Raw genomic sequence first — 20,691 nt, 5'->3', positions numbered from 1 at the left:
TTTTAGCCTGAAGTGGAAGAGGTTTTCCGTCTGATGTGAGGGCCACAGCTTGGATCCGTTCTCCTGCTCCACTCCGAAGTTGCTCGACTACTTGCTGCACCTTTCAGATGCTGGTTTAAAGACTAACTCAGTCGGAGTACATCTAAGCTCCATCGATGCTTACCACCAGGCTGTTGATGGCTTTCGCGTTTCTGCACAGATCATAGTGGAGCGGTTTATGCAGGGTTTGCTTAAACTGAAGCCTCCCCTGCAGCCTCCTGTTGTGTCCTGGGACCTCAACCTGGTGTTGGCTCAGTTCATGTGAGATCTTTTCGTGCCACTTTGCTCCTGTGATCTGAAGTACCTGACCTGGAAGGTTATCTTCTTGGTTGCGGTCACTTCAGCGTGCAGGGTCAGCGAGCTTCGGCATTGGTTATCTATCTGCTCTATATGAATATTCTTTCATGATAGGGTGGTATTGTGTACTCACCCCAAGTTCTTGCCTAAGGTGGTGACTGATTTTCATCCTAACCGGTCAATCATTCTGCCCACCTTTTTTCCCAGGCCTCACTCACACCAGGGCAAACGGGCTCTGCACAGTTTGGATTGCAAGAGGGCCTTAGCTTTCTATCTCAAATAGACAGCAGGCCAGTCTATGCAGCTCTTCATCTCATTTGACAAGAATAGATTGGGAATTGCGGTTACCAAGCAAACTCTGTCAAACTGGCTGGCGGATTGTATTTCCTTCTGCTATGCGCAGACAGGCCTTCAGCTTGGAGGCCATGTCAAGGCTTGCTTGGTGAAGAGCTATGGCGGCTTCAGTGGCCCACTTGCGTGCAGTTCCTGTAGCTGAGATTTGCAAGGCTGCGACGTGGAGTCTCTCCACTTTCGCTGCCCATTACTGCTTGGACAGAGATGGCTGAAACGACAGCAACTTCGGTCAATCTGTCCTTCAAAATCTTTTTCAGCTGTAGAACCCAATTCTTCTGCCTAGGGCCCTTTTTCGGGTTCAAGCTGTCTCCCTCTGTTCTCCTAGAACAGCAGAATTTAGTCCTCACAAAACCCGCCCGCCACCCCACAGAATTGGGTTTCTCATATGTTTGTTTTATTTTTTCATAATTCTGTGTTATGAGTCTGAAGAGGGACCCCGCGTGGACACACGGATTGTGGCAATCTGGGCATGCTCAGTGTGCCAGTCAAAGTTTCTAGAAACATAAGTTTTCCGTGCCGGGCTCCATCCGATGGTGTCACCCATGTGTGAGCACTAACATCCTGCTGTCCTAGGAGAACACCTGTTACAGGTAAGCAAATTTGCTATCTCCCTAAAAATCTAAGCATTAACTATCTTAGCAAATAACCAGGCCTTTATCAGTTTCCTAAACCTGAGATAATTATTCTCTGTACTGTAAGGTAGTGCTTCTCAGCGTATTCAAGCCCAAAGTACACCTCCATTAACCAAAATGTTGTGTTGTATGCCAGCAATGCAGACTTGGAGAGGACTCATATGGTCCAAAGAAGAGCTAGGGAAGTTTTGAAAGCCCCATCAGTCTGTCTTTCAAATTTTAAATAAAAGGAGAGGGAATGGATATACACATGAATCCATTCATTAGGCCAGTTCTCTTTACATTCAAGTGCCGGAGACAGGAAAAGTCGGTGTGGTGCAGGCAAATGGCTCAGTTTGTACTCCTGGGGGAGTTCTGTGCAAAAAAATTTAAAATTCTGCGCACAAAAACTTTATATTGGTCAAAATAACACAATTTACATGACAGTCTTTAGTAATCACTCCAAAACATGCAAAAAAGAGAGGGACATAGAATGTAATCCTTTTAATACAAGGTTGTTATAAGACAAGAGACAATATCATCAGCACATGCTCCATAATCTGCTGTCTCTCGCCCGCAATGGGCTGCAGGCAGTTTTCAGCCTTTTGAGCAAATCTCATATAATCATTTATTGTCTCTTGCTTAAACTATCCCAAAAATTAAATTTTAATTAAGGTGCTAGAATATATTTTTTATTGACTCATCTCTTATTGTGAAGTGTGCATAAAGCTAGTAACTATTAAAAATCGAATACTTAGCCCAAATGTTGATCACTCAAAAAACCTCAAACTGGACTTTTCCCAATTTTCTCCCGACATGGCACATGTTTCAACTGAAAAACAGTCTTCTTCAGGGGGGATCTTATTTCATGAAATACAGGCAAAATATTCTCAGATCCCGGACAATTATCGTAAAATAAGATTTCTCCTGAAGAAGACTGTTTTTCAGTTGAAACATGTGCCATGTCGGGAGAAAATTGGGAAAAGTCCAGTTTGAGGTTTTTTGAGTGATCAACATTTGGGCTAAGTATTCGATTTTTAATAGTTACTAGCTTTATGCACACTTCACAATAAGAGATGAGTCAATAAAAAATATATTCTAGCACTTTAATTAAAATTTAATTTTTGGGATAGTTTAAGCAAGAGACAATAAATGATTATATGAGATTTGCTCAAAAGGCTGAAAACTGCCTGCGGCCCATTGCGGGCGAGAGACAGCAGATTATAACTGTTGGAGCATGTGCTGATGATATTGTCTCTTGTCTTATAACAACCGTGTATTAATAGGATTACATTCTATGTCCCTCTGTTTTTTGCATGTTTTGGAGTGATTAATACGAGAGGAGGTTGCTTCTGTGTTTGTGATAATATATCAAGTCTTTACGTAATTACATTTTAAATTAATACAGAAAAAGGTTATTAAAGATGCAGAATTTTAAATATTTTGAGCAGAATTTCCCTAGAAATTCACTGTAAGAGTGTCCCTTCCACTCGCTCTCCCTACTCCCCTGGCCACTTTGCCCTCTCAGCACCTCCTCCACCTGCCAGCATCTCTCCCCTCCACCTCTAGGCTCAACCCCTTCCATTCTATTGCCAGTCCCAGAGGTTGACTCTGTTCTCAGTACTGTCCCTCCCTCTCTGTAATACACATACATACACCCTCAAAAAGGCTCCCTCACTCTCTCGCACACACACATCCCCTCAAACAGGGCTCTCTCTCTTGCATACACACCTACACAAGCTCCCATTCTCTCTCTCACATACGTCCTCACACAGGCTACCTATGTCTCTATCTCACACACCCCTTCACACAGCTCCCAGTCTCTCACACACATATACACTCCTTCACAATCTCCTCATATAGGCTCCTTCTCTCTCTTTGAAACCCACACTCAAGCATCCCCCCCGCTCTCTTACCTCCCATGCTCTCTCTCACACCCTCCTGCTCTCTCTCACCCTCCTCTCCCCCACACTCCCTCCCCTCCCCTCTCACACCCATTCTCTCTCACCGGGGCCTTTATCTTCGCCATGAATGGAGCACACTCTGCGGCACACGGGGACCTTCCATCTTCACTGCGAACAGCGCACCAGGGCCTTCATCTTCGCCGCGAGTGAAGCATGTCCTGTGGCACACATGCGCCTTCGTCTTCGTGCGCTCCGTTCGCAGCATGCCAGGGTCTCCTCTGCTATTTTCTGCGCTGATTTTGGCAATTCTGCGCAGGGGGGAAATTCTGTGCAAATTCTGCGCTCCGCAGTAGCGCAGAATTCTCCCAGGACTAAGTTTGTTACCTTGGCATTCATATGTGGCTGCCAGAGCTCTACCACTTCTACTGCTCCCAACACTCAGAGTAAATCACATCCATTGCTCAGTCACATCCATTACCCCATCTCGCTCAGCCTGGGAATAGGACAGAGGCTGTAAAGATTCAAAGGTGGAAGCTCAGGAGGGGGAAAGATAAGTAGGTGCTGTGTGTGTACTGTGTATGCAACACAAAGTGCTATCAAGCCCTGCACAAGTTCCTTAAATTACCACATGCCAGGGTTCATGCTGTAGCTAGGAAGAAGAGGCATATATTATTACATGTTCTCAGAAAGGAGTTCTCGCACACTTAAGAGCCAGCACTGGTGTCTCTTGTTTGTTGCAAAGTGCTCAGAGAAATGCCCAGGTGGTAGTGGATCTGAGCATCAGGCAGTGGTAACTTTTTCATGGCACACCTGATCAGGTCTCATGGCACATCAGTGTGCCACAGTACACTGGTTGGGAAACACTACTGTAAGGCATTTTAGTCACAAAAGGAAAAATGAACCCAACTATGAAAATAATATGAAAACAACTATAAAATTCGAAACCACCACACTACATAAATGTGATATAAGAAGACCTTCATATAATCAGATATGAGTGTAATCAAAGAAGCAATGCAACTTTGCTTAAAGTTGCTCCAATGATATAATGCCTAATCTGATTATTTTAATCATTGGTCTCCCAAATGTTTTGAATTTAATTTTTAGAAAAATGGGCATATTTCAATAGGCTTGATTATTATGAAGCATTTATCTTTTGCAAGCTCTTTGAAAATCCTCATTCCTCCTTGCCCCTTCCTGGGGGAGTCCTATCCATAACAGTCGTGGAATTTTGCGGCTGGTTTCTTCTCTTTCCTCTTCATGTCTTTCATGATTTAGCCATCTTATGTGGCTTGAGGTATACTTTCAGATCCTCATATGGGCCTGTCCCCTGATAAAATGACTCCTTACAGTCTGAAGTATTCAGGTTAGTCCTGAGCTGGTCCCAGAGTTTTTCAAACTGTGGGTAGTCCCGTCTTATTACTACTGGGTATGGGAGTTGAGAAAGCATTTCAACTTCCATCCTGGCCTGCCCAGCCAGTGTCATCAGCAGCTCCGGGGCTGTTGAGAACCATTGCCGGGTCCTATGTAAACAATGGATTAGTCCCCCAGGACTAATGTGGAGGGACTCTTCCAGTTCCACTGGAACTACAAAATAGCTCAGGCTTGGCTGTGAACCTTCCACCAGATTATAACTGGGAGACTTTGTTGTAATACGCTCCTACTCTTCATCTTCACACCATGGCAGTCTTGGACAGCATGCAATTTATCCCCACAATAGGCACATGCCTGTGGGACCAGCTTAGAGGCCTGTCTGTTCTCAGGATGGATTACATTGTCACTGGGTCCTTTAGTGTAGTTTCTCTTCCCTGTGTCTTTCTGGGGCCTCCCCTGTAACCTGTAGGTGTAGAACATTGCCCTGGGACCACAATTTTCTGCTAGGTTGTTCATTCAGGTGGAACAAGCCTGATATCTGGAGCCAGCCTTTAATTTGTTCTAGGGCCCTTTTCTATATACGCTGTCACAACCAGCAATTTTGTTGAAAAACTGTCTAAAGGCTTGGATACGTTGAACAGGCTTCATCCCAGCAGCAATTTTCTTCATGGGCAAGCAGGAGATAGTCAGCCATACATGTTGGTGTTGTCATCTGATGGTATCAGGATGAAAAAGCTTTCTCTGAGCTCAGAAGAACCAAAATGGATTTTCTGAGCATGCACAGACCTTCCTATAGGCAGCCTGGACCTCATGTCCCCTCAGTCTTTTTTTGTCCACTTGTACAAATAACCATGTTCTTTCTTTCAGTCTATTTTCCTTTATTTTTTCTTCTCAGTTCAAATTCTATAGTTTTTGTGTATTTTTGCAAGTTTCCAAAAAGTATTAATGCTAGATGGTATCTGATTGCATAATTTATTGCTGCAGTCAGAAGTAAAGTAAGACCTATCAAGTTAGAGCTGAGGCAGCTTCCTTCTCAAATCTTTGGTCTGCTTCAATAGAAAATTTCAGCAAAGCTGCTACTTGGTCTTCCATCCATACCGCTGCTCATTGCTGCCTACTAAACACTTTGTGACAAGCCAGCAGTTTTGGTCAGGCCATTCTTCAAAACTTATTTAACTAATTCCTTCATCTCTTCTCTCTAGCCTCACGCATAAATATGGGATGCAGTTATATACTAAAATTCTCAAGAAACAAAATAATGTTATGCATCCCTTAGCTTGGGAATCCCTACTTGTATGACTTATCCTTCTTTTCCACAGAGCAAGTGCAGTTGCTGACCTGTAATGAGTGTTCCTCATAGACATAAGGATAAATCTGCTGAACAATCTCTTCTTCCTCCCCCCCTTTAGAGTTGAAAATTAGTTTGTTTTCAAGAGAGGAGACTTGCCAAGCAGGCAGCTTCTTGAGAAGGCCCACAAATTCTCAGAGAAACTCTCTTGGTTTTTCTGAACTCTGAAAGAACTTTTCCATCTCAGCGCCATCAGATAACGTCTCACACTTGTATGGCTGATTTATTCTGCTGTCTACAGAGAATACTTTTTACAGGTTAGCAGCTTAGCTTTATTTGTAAACCTCTATGAGGCAAATAAACCCAGAATTTTAATGGGCCTCCTTGTTCACAGTTGGATATGTTGTGTTTTAATTGTCTAAGTAGAGCTTTTAGCAACACCACCTGTTTTTTCTTTCAAAAGCAAAGTAGACATTTAGCTATTTATTTTAAGTAGCATATCTGTTAGCAGGCATCACATTGCTGTTTGTTTTAATGCCTTGTTTTATAACTCTTAATTGTTTGTCTTTAAACAGATGTGGGAGCAAGCAAGGGGAAGAAGATTACAGGCCACTGTTTGAGAACTTTGTTCAGGATCTTCTTTCTACAGTCAACAAGCCTGAGTGGCCAGCTGCTGAGTTGCTCCTTAGCTTGCTAGGGAGACTGCTGGTAAGATATTTATTACTTAACTATCTTGATGCGATGCTTATTTTACATGAAAATGTTGCTGTAATGCAAGAGATGAAATTAAGATTCAGAAGTTTTATGTATTATGAGGTTAGGTGATGTAGTTCAGTTTGCTGTTAAGTATAATGTTTTTATGGGTTTTTGTTTTTCTTTTGTGTCGGGGGAGGGGTGGCACAGCAGTTTCCTTTTGTTCCCTCCATTTTAATCCCTCTTTCCATTTAAACCAGTTATTGCAGTAATGATCTCTTGGCCAGAGGCTCAGAGCATAATACTCTCCAGAACCTGCTACTTGTGTGCACTTGTCTGAACTTTAGATGATACCGTTGCACTATGGCAGGGTTTTCCTTCTCTCTAGAGCTTTCAACACTGTCTCTGCTTCACCCCAGCCAGACATCAGAGCACAAGCCAGGCTCAGGAATTGAACCACAATCTCCTGAATGACAATGCACATTACTGCCACTGAGTTGTCATGGCTGATTTTTTTGCATTGTATATTCATTAATGCTAAATTAATTGTATATCATACAAGCAAATAGTCCAATTCATGTGTTTTTGGCTACTCAATTACTATCAGTTTTAATAGCATATTTCCTAGCGTGTAGCAGATGGACTCAAAACAAGTGGGTATAGTGTGCTCGTGCTAGCAGTTGGAGACGGATCTGACGTCAGCACGGGTACATATACCCCCACAGGAAGTGTAGAAATTCAGTAATTTCCGTCTCCAAAGCAGTTTGGAGCTACCTCACGCTCGCTGAGCGTGTTTCCAAATTCTACACAACTAAATTCATAGAAGAAACCTACCTGAAGACGAGCCCCGCACTCCTGCGGTGATACCAGTCGGTCCCTCCCCCAGTTGAGTTTCCCGAGGCGATTTCCGTGGTCCCTCGGAGGTAAGGGCCTCGGTCTGGTGGCCGGCTCACGGCAGGGACCTAGCCCCCGAGTGAGAAGGGCTCGGGCGCGGCATAGAGGCAGCCTCGGTCCCGGCGTGGACTTGGCCCCCGAGCGAGACGAGTTCGGGCGCGGCCCAGAGGCAGCCGATGCACTTCCTTGAGCGCGGCGGTGACGGTACTCACCCTCTCCCCCCGCAGCCAGAGACCGCCCGGGTCGCAACCGGGAAGCGCCGAATACAAGGTAAGGCGTACATCTTTACTTGTTGGTCTCCGAGGAAGCGAGGATTCGCAGAGTCTGCCTATGTGGCAATCCGCCACGGAGGTCGCCATTTTCCTGCCTGGTTTGTCACCGCGCAATAGGCGCACGCTGTTAGGCGCACGTTGGTAGGCGCCCGCTGATACGCCAGGCACGCATGAAGCGTCAGAGAGCCCATGCGTCAGCGGTGCCGGCCCCTCCACCATCAGGCAAGAGCCTCTGCTCGGCATGCAACCTCAGAGCCACACAGAGCGAGGAAGCAGACGCCCTATGTGCCCAATGTGAAGAGGCCCTGGAAGTTCCGGGTCAGGACCGGTCGCAGCCCAGTGTACTTGCCAGTTCCTTAGGGAACACCCCGGACCTTGCAGGCAGCAGTGAGCAGCCGGGGACCCCGAGGGACCTGGTACCTCTCAGACCAGATCCTGCTTCACTCTCCTGGGTGGAATTATTCAAGGGGATTCATGCCTTTGTCACAATGCAGGCTGCTCCCCGAGCGGGTCCATACGTACCGGATGACCCGGCCCCTGGACCCTCAAGGCCTAGGCACAGCCACACGCCACCCGGAACCCCCAATTATGGGGATTCAGATTGCCCTGAGGAAGACGACAAGTCCCCCGAGGAGGGAGAACTGCCCTCGGGGGTTGAACCATATCAGACCATGAGGCGCTTCTTTTTGAAAGGGGATCTCCCAGGCCTGATCTCTCAATGCCTGTCTGAGCTGGCTATTCCGGGCCACGATGCTCCAAAGGAACATAGAATGAACCCCCTGTTAGAGGGCCTGCGCCAAACGTCCCACCATTTTCCCCTCCTGCAAGTAGCTCAGCAGTTAATCGATCTGGAATGGAATACGCCGGAGGCCTCATTCAAAGGGGGTCGGGACTTGGCTGGCATGTACCCCTTAGACCCGGCAACCAAGGAGAATATGGCGTGCCCCCAGGTAGACGCCATAGTTAGCGCAATTGTGAAGCACACCACCATTCCGGTGGAGGGGGGGAAGGCCCTTAAGGATACACATGACCGGCACATGGACACCATTCTGAAACAAGTCTTTGAGGTGGCAGCCATGTCCCTACGAATTGCGACCTGCTGCACCGTGGTGACACGTTCCTGTTTATCACAGGCTAGGAACAACACCCCGGGAGAAGAAATGGAATCAGCTCTCTCGTTCCTCACTGATGTAGCCTCCGACTTAGTCCGTACGGCAGCCAAGGGAGTGTCTTCCTCAGTGGCGGCCAGGAGAGCTCTGGCTATGTAATTGGTCGGCCAACTCCTCCTCCAAGACACGCCTCACGAGCATGCCCTTTGAGGGATCCCTCCTGTTCGGCAGCGACCTTGAGAAACTGGCCAATAAATGGGGCGCCTCCCCATTACCCCGTCTACCAGAAGACCGGTCAAGGAGGACCCAGCGCCCCTTTCCTAGACCATCCAGAGGTAGAACCTCTCAGCACTTCAACCCTTACAGGACTCGCTACCAAGCACCTCGTTCGCAGGCCAGGAACCAGTCCTTTCGGCCTAAGCACAACAAGAGGGGAACCGGCTCGGGTTCGGGTCCCGGCTGTACCCCACAATGACAATCAGCCGACCCATCCGGGGGTAGCAGCCATAAGGGGCAGGCTATCCCTCTTCTACCGAAGGTGGGTCGAGATTACCTTGGATCAGTGGGTCCTCGCCATCATCCGAGAAGAGTATTACCTGGATTTTCTTCGACTTCCGCCGGACAGGTTCGTGGAATCTCCTTGTTCGCCCATCAAGAGGACGGCCCTAGAGGTTACTTTGCGGAGGCTCCTGTCCCTAAAGGCCATAATCCCAGTGCCTGCAAAGGAGATGAATTCTGGGCATTATTCCATCTATTTCATCGTGCCCAAGAAGGAGGGCACTTTCCGGCCCGTTCTGGACCTCAAGTCCGTCAACAGATACCTACGGGTCCCCAGCTTTCGCATGGAAACTCTGAGGTCTGTCAAGAATTCAGTATAGCCAGGGGAGTTTCTCACATCCCTAGATCTGTCGGAAGGCTTCCTGCATATCCCAATCCATCGGGATCATCAGTGCTATTTACGCTTCAAGGTCCTGGACCAACACTTCCAGTTCCGAGCTTTACCCTTTGGGTTAGCCACCGCTCCGCGGACCTTTACCAAGGTCATAGTAGTAGTGGCAGCGTCCCTCAGGAAGGAGGGAATCCTCGTCCATCCCTACCTGGACGATTGGCTGATCCGGGCGAAGTCACCAGAGGAGAGCCACCAGGCAACCAACAGAGTTATAGCTCTTCTGGAAAGCCTAGGATGGGTTGTAAACTTGAACAAGAGTTCCCTACAGCCTTCTCAGTCGCTGGAATTCCTAGGGGGTCAATTCGACACCCAGGAAGACAAGGTCAGCCTGACCTCCAAAAGGAAGTTGAAACTCCGGAATCATCTGCAGGCCCTGCTGAGCGCCAGCCGGCCCACAGCTCGAGATTACCTACAGGTCCTCAGCCTCATGGCATCCACTCTGGAGGTGATACCATGGGCGCGGGCTCATATGAGACCATTACAACGCGCCCTCCTGTCTCGGTGAGGCCCACGATCACAGGACTATACCGTACACCTGCCTCTACCAACCACAGTGCGGAACCAGCTACGGTAGTGGTTGCAGCCCCGCCACATGAGCCAGGGGTCAAGAATGTCCTCCCCAACCTGGACCCTGCTCACGACAGATGCCAGCCTGAACGGATGGGGAGCACACTGTGAAGAACTCACCGCCCAAGGGCGGTGGAACAGAGAAGTGTCAGGGTGGAACATGAACCGACTAGAGGCACGGGCAGTCAGGCTAGCGTGCCTGCGATTTGCCCACAGACTTCGAAACAGAACGGTCAGAGTGATGTCGGACAATGACACCACAGTGGCATACATCAACCGACAGGATGGAACCAGAAGCCGACAGGTATCCCTAGAAATAGCCCCCCTGATGGCTTGGGCGGAAGCAAATCTCCAGGACATCTCCACCGTCCACATCGCAGGGAAGGACAACACCACGGCAGACTTCCTCAGCAGAGAAAGCCCAAACCCGGGGGAATGGCAGCTGTCATCCACGGCCTTCCAGATGATTGTGGATCAGTGGGGGACGCCGGGCATGGACCTACTAGCGGACAGGTCCAACGCTCAAGTACCCAGGTATTTCAGCCGCAGGCGGGATGCTCTATCCCAGGGGATCGATGCCCTGGTACAGCCATGGCCTCGGGATCCTGCTATATGCTTTTCCTCCATGGCCCCTGCTGGGCGCCATTATACACAAGATTCAGTGGCTTAGAGGACTAGTTCTTCTAGTGGCCCCGGACTGGCCAAGAAGACCCTGGTACGCAGACATGAGAAGACTACTGGCAGGGAATCCTCTACCTCTGCCTCCATACAGGGACCTGCTGCTGCAAGGTTCCATCCTCCACGAGGATCCAGCTCAATTCTCTCTTACGGTCTGGCCATTGAGAGGGCTAGATTGAAGAAAAGAGGATACTCGGAGCCGGTAATAGACACACTCCTCCGAGCACCCAAGTTCTCCACATCACTGACATATATCAGGATCTGGAGAGTTTTTGAAGCCTGGTGCGACTCTCGCAGCACCAATTCACATGCCGCTAAGATACCTATCATTTTGGACTTCCTACAAGATGGACTTCAGAAGGGTCTGTCCCTCACCTCCATCAAGGTTCAGGTAGCAGCGCTGTCTTGCTACGGTCCCAGGAGTGACGGCAACACCATTGCCAAACACCCAGATGTCTCACGTTTCCTGAAAGGAGTCAAACACATTCGTCCGCCACTGAAGTGGCCAGTGCCCCTGTGGAACCTCAACCTAGTGTTGGAATTTCTGGCGGGATCCGCCTTCAGACCCCTTCGAGGCCTGTCTCTCCGTTTGTTGACCTTGAAGATGGTGTTCTTGCTGGCTGTATGTTCAGCACACCGCATCTCAGAGCTACAAGCACTGTCCTGCCGTGATCCGTTTCTCAGAATCACTCCAGAGGCTATCCATCTTCGCACGGTTCCTTCCTTCTTACCCAAAGTAGTCTCACAATTTCACCTCAACCAAACCATATCCTTGCCAACCACGGAAGGTTTGAAGAAGTCAGAAGAAGGTCGAATACTGCGTCATCTCGATATCGGCAGAATACTGGCCAGATACTTGGAAAATGTCAGAAGCAGTACGAAAGACGGACCATCTGTTCGTCCTTCACAGCGGGAAGAAGCAAGGAGAAGCGGCCTCACGGCCAACCATCGCCCGCTGGATCAAAGAAGTTATCAAGGCGGCCTACATAGAAGCGGGAAAACCACCACCTCTACAGGTCACGGCTCATTCTACCAGAGCGCAGTCGGCCTCTTGGGCAGAAACTAGGATGCTGTCGCCTGCGGAGATATGTAAAGCGGCGACGTGGTCCTCCCTCCATACCTTCTCCAGATTCTACCGTCTGGACATTCAGGCCAGGGAGGACACAGCATTTGCGAGGGCAATCCTAAACGGACCTCGGGCAGCCTCCCGCTCAGTACGGGAGTAGCTTTTGTACATCCCACTTGTTTTGTGTCCATCTGCTACACGCTAGGAAATGTTGAGATTACTTACCTGATAATCTCCTTTTCCTTAGTGTATGCAGATGGACTCAGCATCCCGCCCGGCTGCCGGTATATATGGGGATTCGCTGACTCACGGTAAGCCATGTTTGCTTATATAGGGCTTCCACCCTGCCGGGTGTCGACGCCTTCCGGTTGAGAACACTGGCGGTCTCCAGCTACCATCTATTGGTCAGGGTAATCCTGTTCATTTAAACCAGGGGTCGGGAACCTTTTTGGCTGAGAGAGCCATGAACGCCACATATTTTAAAAATGTAATTCTGTGAGAGCCATACTAACTACAAACCCCCACCCTCCTGACCCCCCCAAGACATACCAAATTAATTTACTACAACCCCCTACTCTCCTGACGCCCCCCAAGACCTGCCAAATTAATTTACTACAACCCCCCACCCTCCTGACCCTCCCAAGACCTGCCAAAAGTCCCTGGTGGTCCAGCGGGGATCCAGGAGCGGTCCGTGAGCGATCTCCTGGACTTGGCTGTCGGCTGCCAGTAGTCAAAATGGCGCCGACGGCCCTTTGCCCTCACTATGTTACTGGGGTTGACCAATGGCGGCGGTAGCTCCTGTGACATAGTAAGGGCAAAGGGCTGTCGACGCCATTTTGATTACTGGCAGCCGACAGCCCTTTGCCCTTATGTCACAGGGGCTACGGCCGCCATTGGTCGACCCCAGTGACATAGTGAGGGCAAAGGGCCGTCGGCGCCATTTTGACTACTGGCAGCCGACAGCCCAAGTGCAGGAGATCGCTCCCAGACCGCTCCTGAACCCCCGCTGGACCACCAGGGACTTTTGGCAGGTCTTGGGGGAGTCAGGAGGGTGGGGGGTTGTAGTAAATTAATTTTTCCTAGCGTGTAGCAGATGGACTCAAAACAAATGGGTATGGTGTGCTCGTGCTAGCAGTTGGAGACGGATCTGACATCAGCACGGGTACATATACCCCCACAGGAAGTGAAGCAATTCAGTAATTTCCGTCTCCAAAGCAGTTTGGAGCTACCTCACGCTCGCTGAGCGTGTTTCTAAATTCATAGAAGAAATCTATTGAAGACGAGCCCCGCACTCCTGTGGTGATACCAGGCGGTCACTCACCCAGTTGAGTTTCCCGAGCTGACTTCCGTGTCCCTCAGAGGTAAGAGCCTCGGTCCGGTGGCCGGTTCGCGGCAGGGACCCAGCCCCCGAGTGAGAAGGGCTCGGGCGCGGCTTGGCCCCCGAGCGAGACGAGTTCGGGCGCGGCCTAGAGGCAGCCTCGGTCCCGGCGAAGACTTGGCCCCTGAGCGGTTCGGGCGCGGCCTAGAGGCAGCGGGTGCACTTCCTTAAGCGCGGCGGTGAAGGTATTCCCCTATTCCCTTGCAGCCGGAGACCGCCCGGGTCGCAGCCGGGAAGCGCCGAAGACAAGGTAAGGCGTACATCTTTACTTGGTCTCCGAGGAAGTGTGGACTAACTGGGCCTGCCTACGAGGCCGCCCGCCTGGGAGGTCGCCATTTTTGCCTGCCTACTTCTCTTTTCTAATTAAGCGCTTTTGCTTGCTAAACGCACGTTGTTTGCGATAGGCGCACGTTGTTAGCGCACGCGATAGGCGCATGTTGTTAGCGCACGCGATAGGCGCATGTTGTTAGCTCATGCTACTAGGATACGCGCACATATGCTAAGACGCCTGTTATAGGCGCACATTTATGAGACGCCCGTTTATAGGCGCACATTTATAAGACGCCCGCTATAGGCGCACATTTATAAGACGCCCCGTTCATAGGCGCGCATTTATAAGACGCCCGCTATAGGCGCACGTTTATATAAGACGCCCGTTTATAGGCGCATGTTTATATAAGACGCCTGTTCATAGGCGCACTGTTTATAAGACGCCCTTTCATAGGCGCACATTTATAAGACGCCCCGTTTATAGGCGCACATTTATAAGACGCTCGTTCATAGGCGCACTGGTTATAAGACGCCTGCTATAGGCGCACGTTTATATAAGACGCCCGTTTATAGGCGCACGTTTATATAAGATGCCCGTTCATAGGCGCACTGTTTATAAGACGCCCGTTCTAGGCGCATGCTGTTAGGCGCACATCGTAGGACGACACCGCATTTAAGGCAAATGGAGCATAAGAATGCCCCTGCGTCCGCAGAGCCGGCACCCCCAGAATCAGGCATGAACGCTCTAAGCCTCTGCTCAGCATGCAACCTTAGAGCCACACAGAGCGAGGAAGCAGACTCCCTATGTGCCCAATGTGAGGAAGCCATGGCAGTTCCAGGACAAGACCGGTCCCAGCCCAGCGGTTCCTTAGGGAACACTCCGGACTTAGCAGGCCGCGGCGAGCAGCCAGGGAAACCGAGAGACCTGGCACCCCTGCGGCCAGATCTGGCTTTGCTTTCCTGGGTGGAATTATTTAAGGGGATTCACGCCTTTGTCCAGATGCAGTCTGCTCCTCGGATGGGTCTTTCCAGCCCCTGGACCCTCGAGACCTAGGCGCAGCCACTCACCACCCGACAGCCCCAATCATGGGGATTTGGATTATTCACAGGTAAGCGAGGAGCCCCCCGATGAGAATGAACTTCCCTCGGAGATTGAACCATATCGGACCATGAGACGCTTCTTTCGGAGAGAAGATCTGCCGGGCCTGGTTTCACAATGCTTATCGGAGCTGGCCATTCCGGGCCAGGACCCCTCAGGGGCCCCGGTACAGAACGTTCTGCTAGAGGGCTGCGCCAAACGGCTAACCACTTTCCCCTCCTACAAGCAGCACAGCAGCTAATCGAGCTGGAATGGAAGGCACCGGAGGCCTCATTCAAAGGGGGTCGGGCCTTATCTGGCATGTACCCTCTAGATCCGACATACAAGGAATTGCTGGCGTGCCCCAGGGTAGACGCCATAATTAATGCAATCGTGAAACGCACCACCATTCCGGTGGAGGGGGGAGCGGCTCTCAAGGATACGCATGACCAGCGCATGGACACCATTCTGAAACAAGCCTTTGAGGTAGCAGCCATGTCCCTTCGAATCGCGACTTGCTGCACCGTGGTGATGCGCTCCTGTTTATCACAGGCAAGAAACAACACCCCGGGAGAAGACATGGAATCGGCTCTCGCATTTCTCACAGACGCAGCCTCCGACCTCGTCCGTACGGCAGCCAAGGGAGTGTCCTCCTCCGTGGCAGACAGAAGACAGCTTTGGCTACGCAATTGGGCGGCCGACTCTACTCACAAGAATGCCCTTTAAGGGTTCCCTACTGTTCGGCAGCGACCTTGAGAATTGGGCTACTAAATGGGGTGCCTCTCCGTTACCCCGTCTACCAGAAGACAGGTCAAGGAGGAGCCAGCGTTCTGTTTCTAGACCATCCAGAAGTAGAAACTCACAGCGCTTCAACCCTTACAGGTCTCGCTATCAAGCACCTCGTTCTCAGGCCAGAAATCAGCCCTTTTGGGCTAAGCACACCAAGAAGAGAACCAGCCCGGGTTCTGGCCCCGGCCGTAACCCACAATGACAATCGGCCGACCCATCCGAGGGTAGCAGCCATAGGGGGCAGGCTAACCCTCTTCTACCGCAGGTGGGTCGAGATCACTTCGGACCAGTGGGTCCTCGCCATCATCCGGGAAGGATATTACCTGGATTTCTTTCGGCTTCCGCCAAACAAGTTTGTGGACTCTCCTTGTTCGCCACTCAAGACAGTGGCACTAGAAGTAACCTTACGGAGGCTCCTGGCCCTAAAGCCATAATCCCAGTACCTGCGGAAGAGGTAACTTCTGGGCATTATTCCATTTATTTCATAGTACCCAAGAAGGGCACCTTCAGGCCCGTCCTGGACCTCAAGTCAGTCAATCGACACCTAAGGGGCCCCAGCTTTCGCATGGAAACTGTATGGTCTGTCAAGAATTCAGTACAGCCAGGGGAGTTTCTCACCTCCCTAGATCTGTCAGAAGCCTACCTGCATATCCCAATCCATCGGGATCACCAGCGCTATTTACGCTTCAAAGTCCTGAATCAGCACTTCCAGTTCCGGGCCTTACCCTTCGGGTTAGCCACCGCGCCGCGGATCTTTACCAAGGTAATAGTAGTAGTGGCAGCGGCACTCAGGAAAGAAGGAATCCTCGTCCATCCCTACCTGGACGATTGGCTGATCAGGGCAAAGTCACCGGAGGAGAGTCACAGGGCAACCAACAGAGTTATAGCTCTTCTGGAAAGCCTAGGATGGGTAGTCAACATAAAGAAGAGTTCCCTACAGCCATCCCAGTTGCTGGAATACCTAGGGGTCCAATTCGACACCCAAGAAGACAAGGTCAGCCTGACCTCCAAGAGAAAGTCAAAACTCCGGAATCATCTGCAGGTCTTGCTGAGCACCAGCCGGCCCACAGCTCGGGATTATCTCCAAGTCCTCGGCCTCATGGCATCCACCCTGGAGGTGGTGCCATGGGCGCGGGCTCATATGAGACCATTGCAACGCGCCCTTCTATCTCGATGGAGTCCACGATCACAGGACTACGCCATACACCTGCCTCTACCAGCCAGAGTGTGGCAGCAACTACGCTAGTGGTTACAGCCCAGCCACTTGAGCCGGGGGTTACAAATGTCCTCCCCAACCTGGATTCTGCTCACCACAGATGCCATCCTGAACGGATGGGGAGCGCACTGCGATGAGCTCACCGCCCAAGGACGGTGGACCAGAAAAGAGTCAAGGTGGAATATCAACCGACTGGAGGCACGGGCAGTCAGGCTAGCGTGCCTGCGATTTGCCCACAGACTTCGCAACAGAGCGGTCAGAATGATGTCAGACAACGCCACCACAGTGGCATACATCAATCGACAGGGCGGAACCAGAAGCCAACAAGTATCCCTAGAAATAACTCCCCTGATGATTTGGGCAGAAGCCAATCTTCAGGACATCTCAGCCGTACACATCGCCGGGAAGGGCAACACTGCTGCAGACTTCCTCAGCAGAGAAAGCCTAAACCCGGGAGAATGGCAGCTGTCACCCACAGCCTTTCAGTTAATTGTGGATCACTGGGGGACGCCAGCCATGGACCTATTAGCAGTCAGGTCCAATGCTCAAGTTCCCAGATATTTCAGTCACAGGAGGGATCCTCGAGCGCAGGGGATCGATGCCCTGGTACAGCCGTGGTCTCAGGGGATCCTGCTATAAGCCTTTCCTCCATGGCCCCTGCTGGGCGCCATTGTTCACAGGATTCAGCGACACAGAGGTCTAGTTCTTCTAGTGGCCCCGGACTGGCCAAGAAGACCCTGGTACGCAGACATGAGAAGACTACTGGCAGGGAATCCTCTGCCTCCATACCGGGACCTGCTACGGCAAGGCCCCATTCTCCACGAGGATCCAGCTCAATTCTCTCTTACGGTCTGGCCATTGAGAGGGCTAGACTGAAGAAAAGAGGATACTCAGAGCTGGTGATAGATACACTCCTCCGAGCACGCAAGTTCTCCACATCACTAACATATATCAGGATCTGGAGAATTTTTGAAGCCTGCTGCGATTCTCACAGCACCAATTTGCATACCGCAAAGATTCCTATCATTTTGGACTTCCTACAAGATGGACTTCAGAAGGGTCTGTCCCTCAGCTCCATCAAGGTACAGGTAGCAGCGCTGTCTTGCTACGGTCCCAGACGTGACGGCAAATCCATTGCCCAGCACCCAGACGTTTCACGCTTCCTGAAAGGAGTTAAACACATTCGCCCGCCACTGAAGTGGCCAGTGCCCTTGTGGAACCTTAACCTAGTATTGGAATTTCTAGCGGGATCAGCCTTCAGGCCCCTTCGAGGCCTGTCTCTCCGTTTGTTAACCTTGAAGATGGTGTTCTTGCTGGCTGTGTGTTCAGCACGCCGCATCTCAGAGCTACAAGCACTATCCTGTCGTGATCCATTTCTCAGAATCACTCCAGAGGCCATCCATCTTCGTACAGTTCCTTCCTTTTTACCCAAAGTGGTCTCACACTTTCACCTCAACCAAACCATATCCTTGCCTACCACGGAAGGTTTGAAGAAATCGGAAGAAGGTCGAATACTAAGTCATGTCGACATCGGCAGACTGCTGTCCAGATACCTGGACATGTCAGAAGCAGTACGAAAGACGGACCACCTGTTTGTCCTGCATAGCGGGAAGAAGCAAGGGGAAGCAGCCTCACGGCCGACCATCGCCCGCTGGATTAAAGAAGTTATCAAGGCAGCCTACGTAGAGGCAGGAAAACCACCACCTCTACAGGTCAAGGCTCATTCTACCAGAGCACAATCAGCCTCTTGGGCAGAAGCTAAGCTGCTGTCGCCTGCAGAGATATGTAAAGCGGCGACGTGGTCCTCCCTCCATACCTTCTCCAGATTCTACCGTTTAGACGTTCAGGCCAGGGAGGACACAGCATTTGTGAGGGCGATCCTACACAGTCCTCGGGCAGCCTCCCGCCCAGTCCGGGAGTAGTTTTGTACATTCCATTTGTTTTGAGTCCATCTGCTACACGCTAGGAAATGTTAAGATTACTTACCTGGTAATCTCCTTTTCCTTAGTGTATGCAGATGGACTCAGCATCCCGCCCGGCTGCCGGTATACATGGGGATTCACTGACTCACGGTAAGCCATGTTTTGCTTATAATAGGGCTTCCACCCTGCCGGGTGTCGACGTCTTCCGGTTGAGAACACTGGCGGTCTCCAGCTACCATCAATTGGTCAGGGTAATCCTGTTGATTAATCGATCGGTCAGTACACATATAGCTATATCAGCTTTGCAAGGAAGATTACTGAATTGCTTCACTTCCTGTGGGGGTATATGTACCCGTGCTGACGTCAGATCCGTCTCCAACTGCTAGCACGAGCACACTATACCCATTTGTTTTGAGTCCATCTGCATACACTAAGGAAAAGGAGATTACCAGGTAAGTAATCTTAACATTGGAGGTCGTGGGGGGCGTCAGGAGGGTGGGGGGTTTTGTTAAAGTTTTACTTTTTTTATTAAAGATTTGTCTGCGAGCCAGATGCAGCCATCAAAAGAGCCACATCTGGCTCGCGAGCCATAGGTTCCTGACCCCTGATTTAAACGATCGGTCAGTCACACATATATCCATAAAAGCTTTTGCAAGGAAGATTACTGAATTGCTACACTTCCTGTGGGGGTATATGTACCCGTGCTGACGTCAGATCCGTCTCCAACTGCTAGCACAAGCACACTATACCCACTTGTTTTGAGTCCATCTGCATACACTAAGGAAAAGGAGATTATCAGGTAAGTAATCTCAACATTTTTGTATTATATAAGTGAGATTCCTTTCTACTATGCTTCAGCCCTCACAAAACCAACTGCCCCTCTCATACTAGACACACAAGCGTCCAACAAAGCCAACGAACTGGCAGTCTACTTTGAGAAGAAAATCGACACCCTCCTCGCACCACTCAAGGGGCCCCCTCCTCAACTGAACTACTCAACCACTACCGGACCACAACGCTCACACCCAACCCCCCAGCATCAAAATCAACTACAGCTCATCTGGCCTCCCTCGAGCTAACATCCACCTTAGAAATTGAAAACATCCTTAAGAAGATGAAGCCCTTGTCCCACCCACTAGACCACATCCCTTCCAATTTGATGTTTTCCATTCCTAACACTATCGCCAAACCGATAGCAGACATAATAAACTGCTCCCTGCGCCAAGGCCAGGTCCCTGACCAACTCAAACTTGCAATTCTCAAGCCTCTCCTTAAAAAACCTAACCTTCCAACCACCGACCCAGCTAACTTCAGACCCATAGCTAACCTCCCGATGATAGCCAAGATCATGGAGAAGGTTGTAAACAGACAACTAGCTGAATTCCTAGAAGAAAATGACATTCTCACTCCAAACCAATTCGGATTTCGAAAGGCATTGAACACTGAATCACTTCTAGCCTCGCTCTCGGATACCATCCTCATTAATCTGGAAAAAGGTCAACCTTTCCTTCTCATCCTACTGGACCTCTCCTCAGCATTCGACACCATGAACCATTCTTACCTCCTTCAGCATCTAGCAGATATCGGTATAACAGGTTCAGCGCACAGCTGGTTCAAATCTTTCCTTGAAAACAGGCAATACAGGGTTAGGATCAAAAACAGAGTCACTCCCTATAAGATTGAAGCGGGGGGTACCCCAAGGATCATCCCTTTCACGCACACTATTCAATATTTATCTCTTCCCACTCTGCCATCTTCTATCCAACCTCAAGCTAACTCACTTCCTATATGTGGATGACATCCAGATCCTCATCCCGATAGTGGAATCCCTCCACAAAACGTGGTCTTACTGGAACAGCTGCCTTTCAACAATCAAAAACCTGCTCAACAGCCTCAACCTTGTGCTAAACACTAGCAAAACAGAAATCCTCATAATTGCCCCA

The 20,691-nt window shown here is 50.1% G+C and overlaps 1 protein-coding gene across 4 annotated transcripts in view; it reads left to right on the top strand.

Annotated features, from left to right (window-relative positions):
• NIPBL (NIPBL cohesin loading factor) overlaps positions 1-20,691 on the top strand; it is a 1,214,062-nt gene that overhangs the window by 685,635 nt on the left and 507,736 nt on the right. For all 4 annotated transcript variants that reach the window (XM_029578690.1, XM_029578673.1, XM_029578682.1 and 1 more), the window contains one exon: positions 6,443-6,575. In XM_029578690.1, the coding sequence (XP_029434550.1) occupies positions 6,443-6,575 (133 nt within the window). The remainder of the gene's footprint in view (positions 1-6,442; positions 6,576-20,691) is intronic.

The sequence above is a fragment of the Rhinatrema bivittatum genome, chromosome 1 (genome assembly GCF_901001135.1).
Source record: "Rhinatrema bivittatum chromosome 1, aRhiBiv1.1, whole genome shotgun sequence".
Lineage (NCBI taxonomy): Eukaryota > Metazoa > Chordata > Amphibia > Gymnophiona > Rhinatrematidae > Rhinatrema > Rhinatrema bivittatum.
The sequence above is the reverse complement of the archived record's forward strand: the minus strand, read 5'-3'. Positions and strand labels throughout refer to the sequence as shown.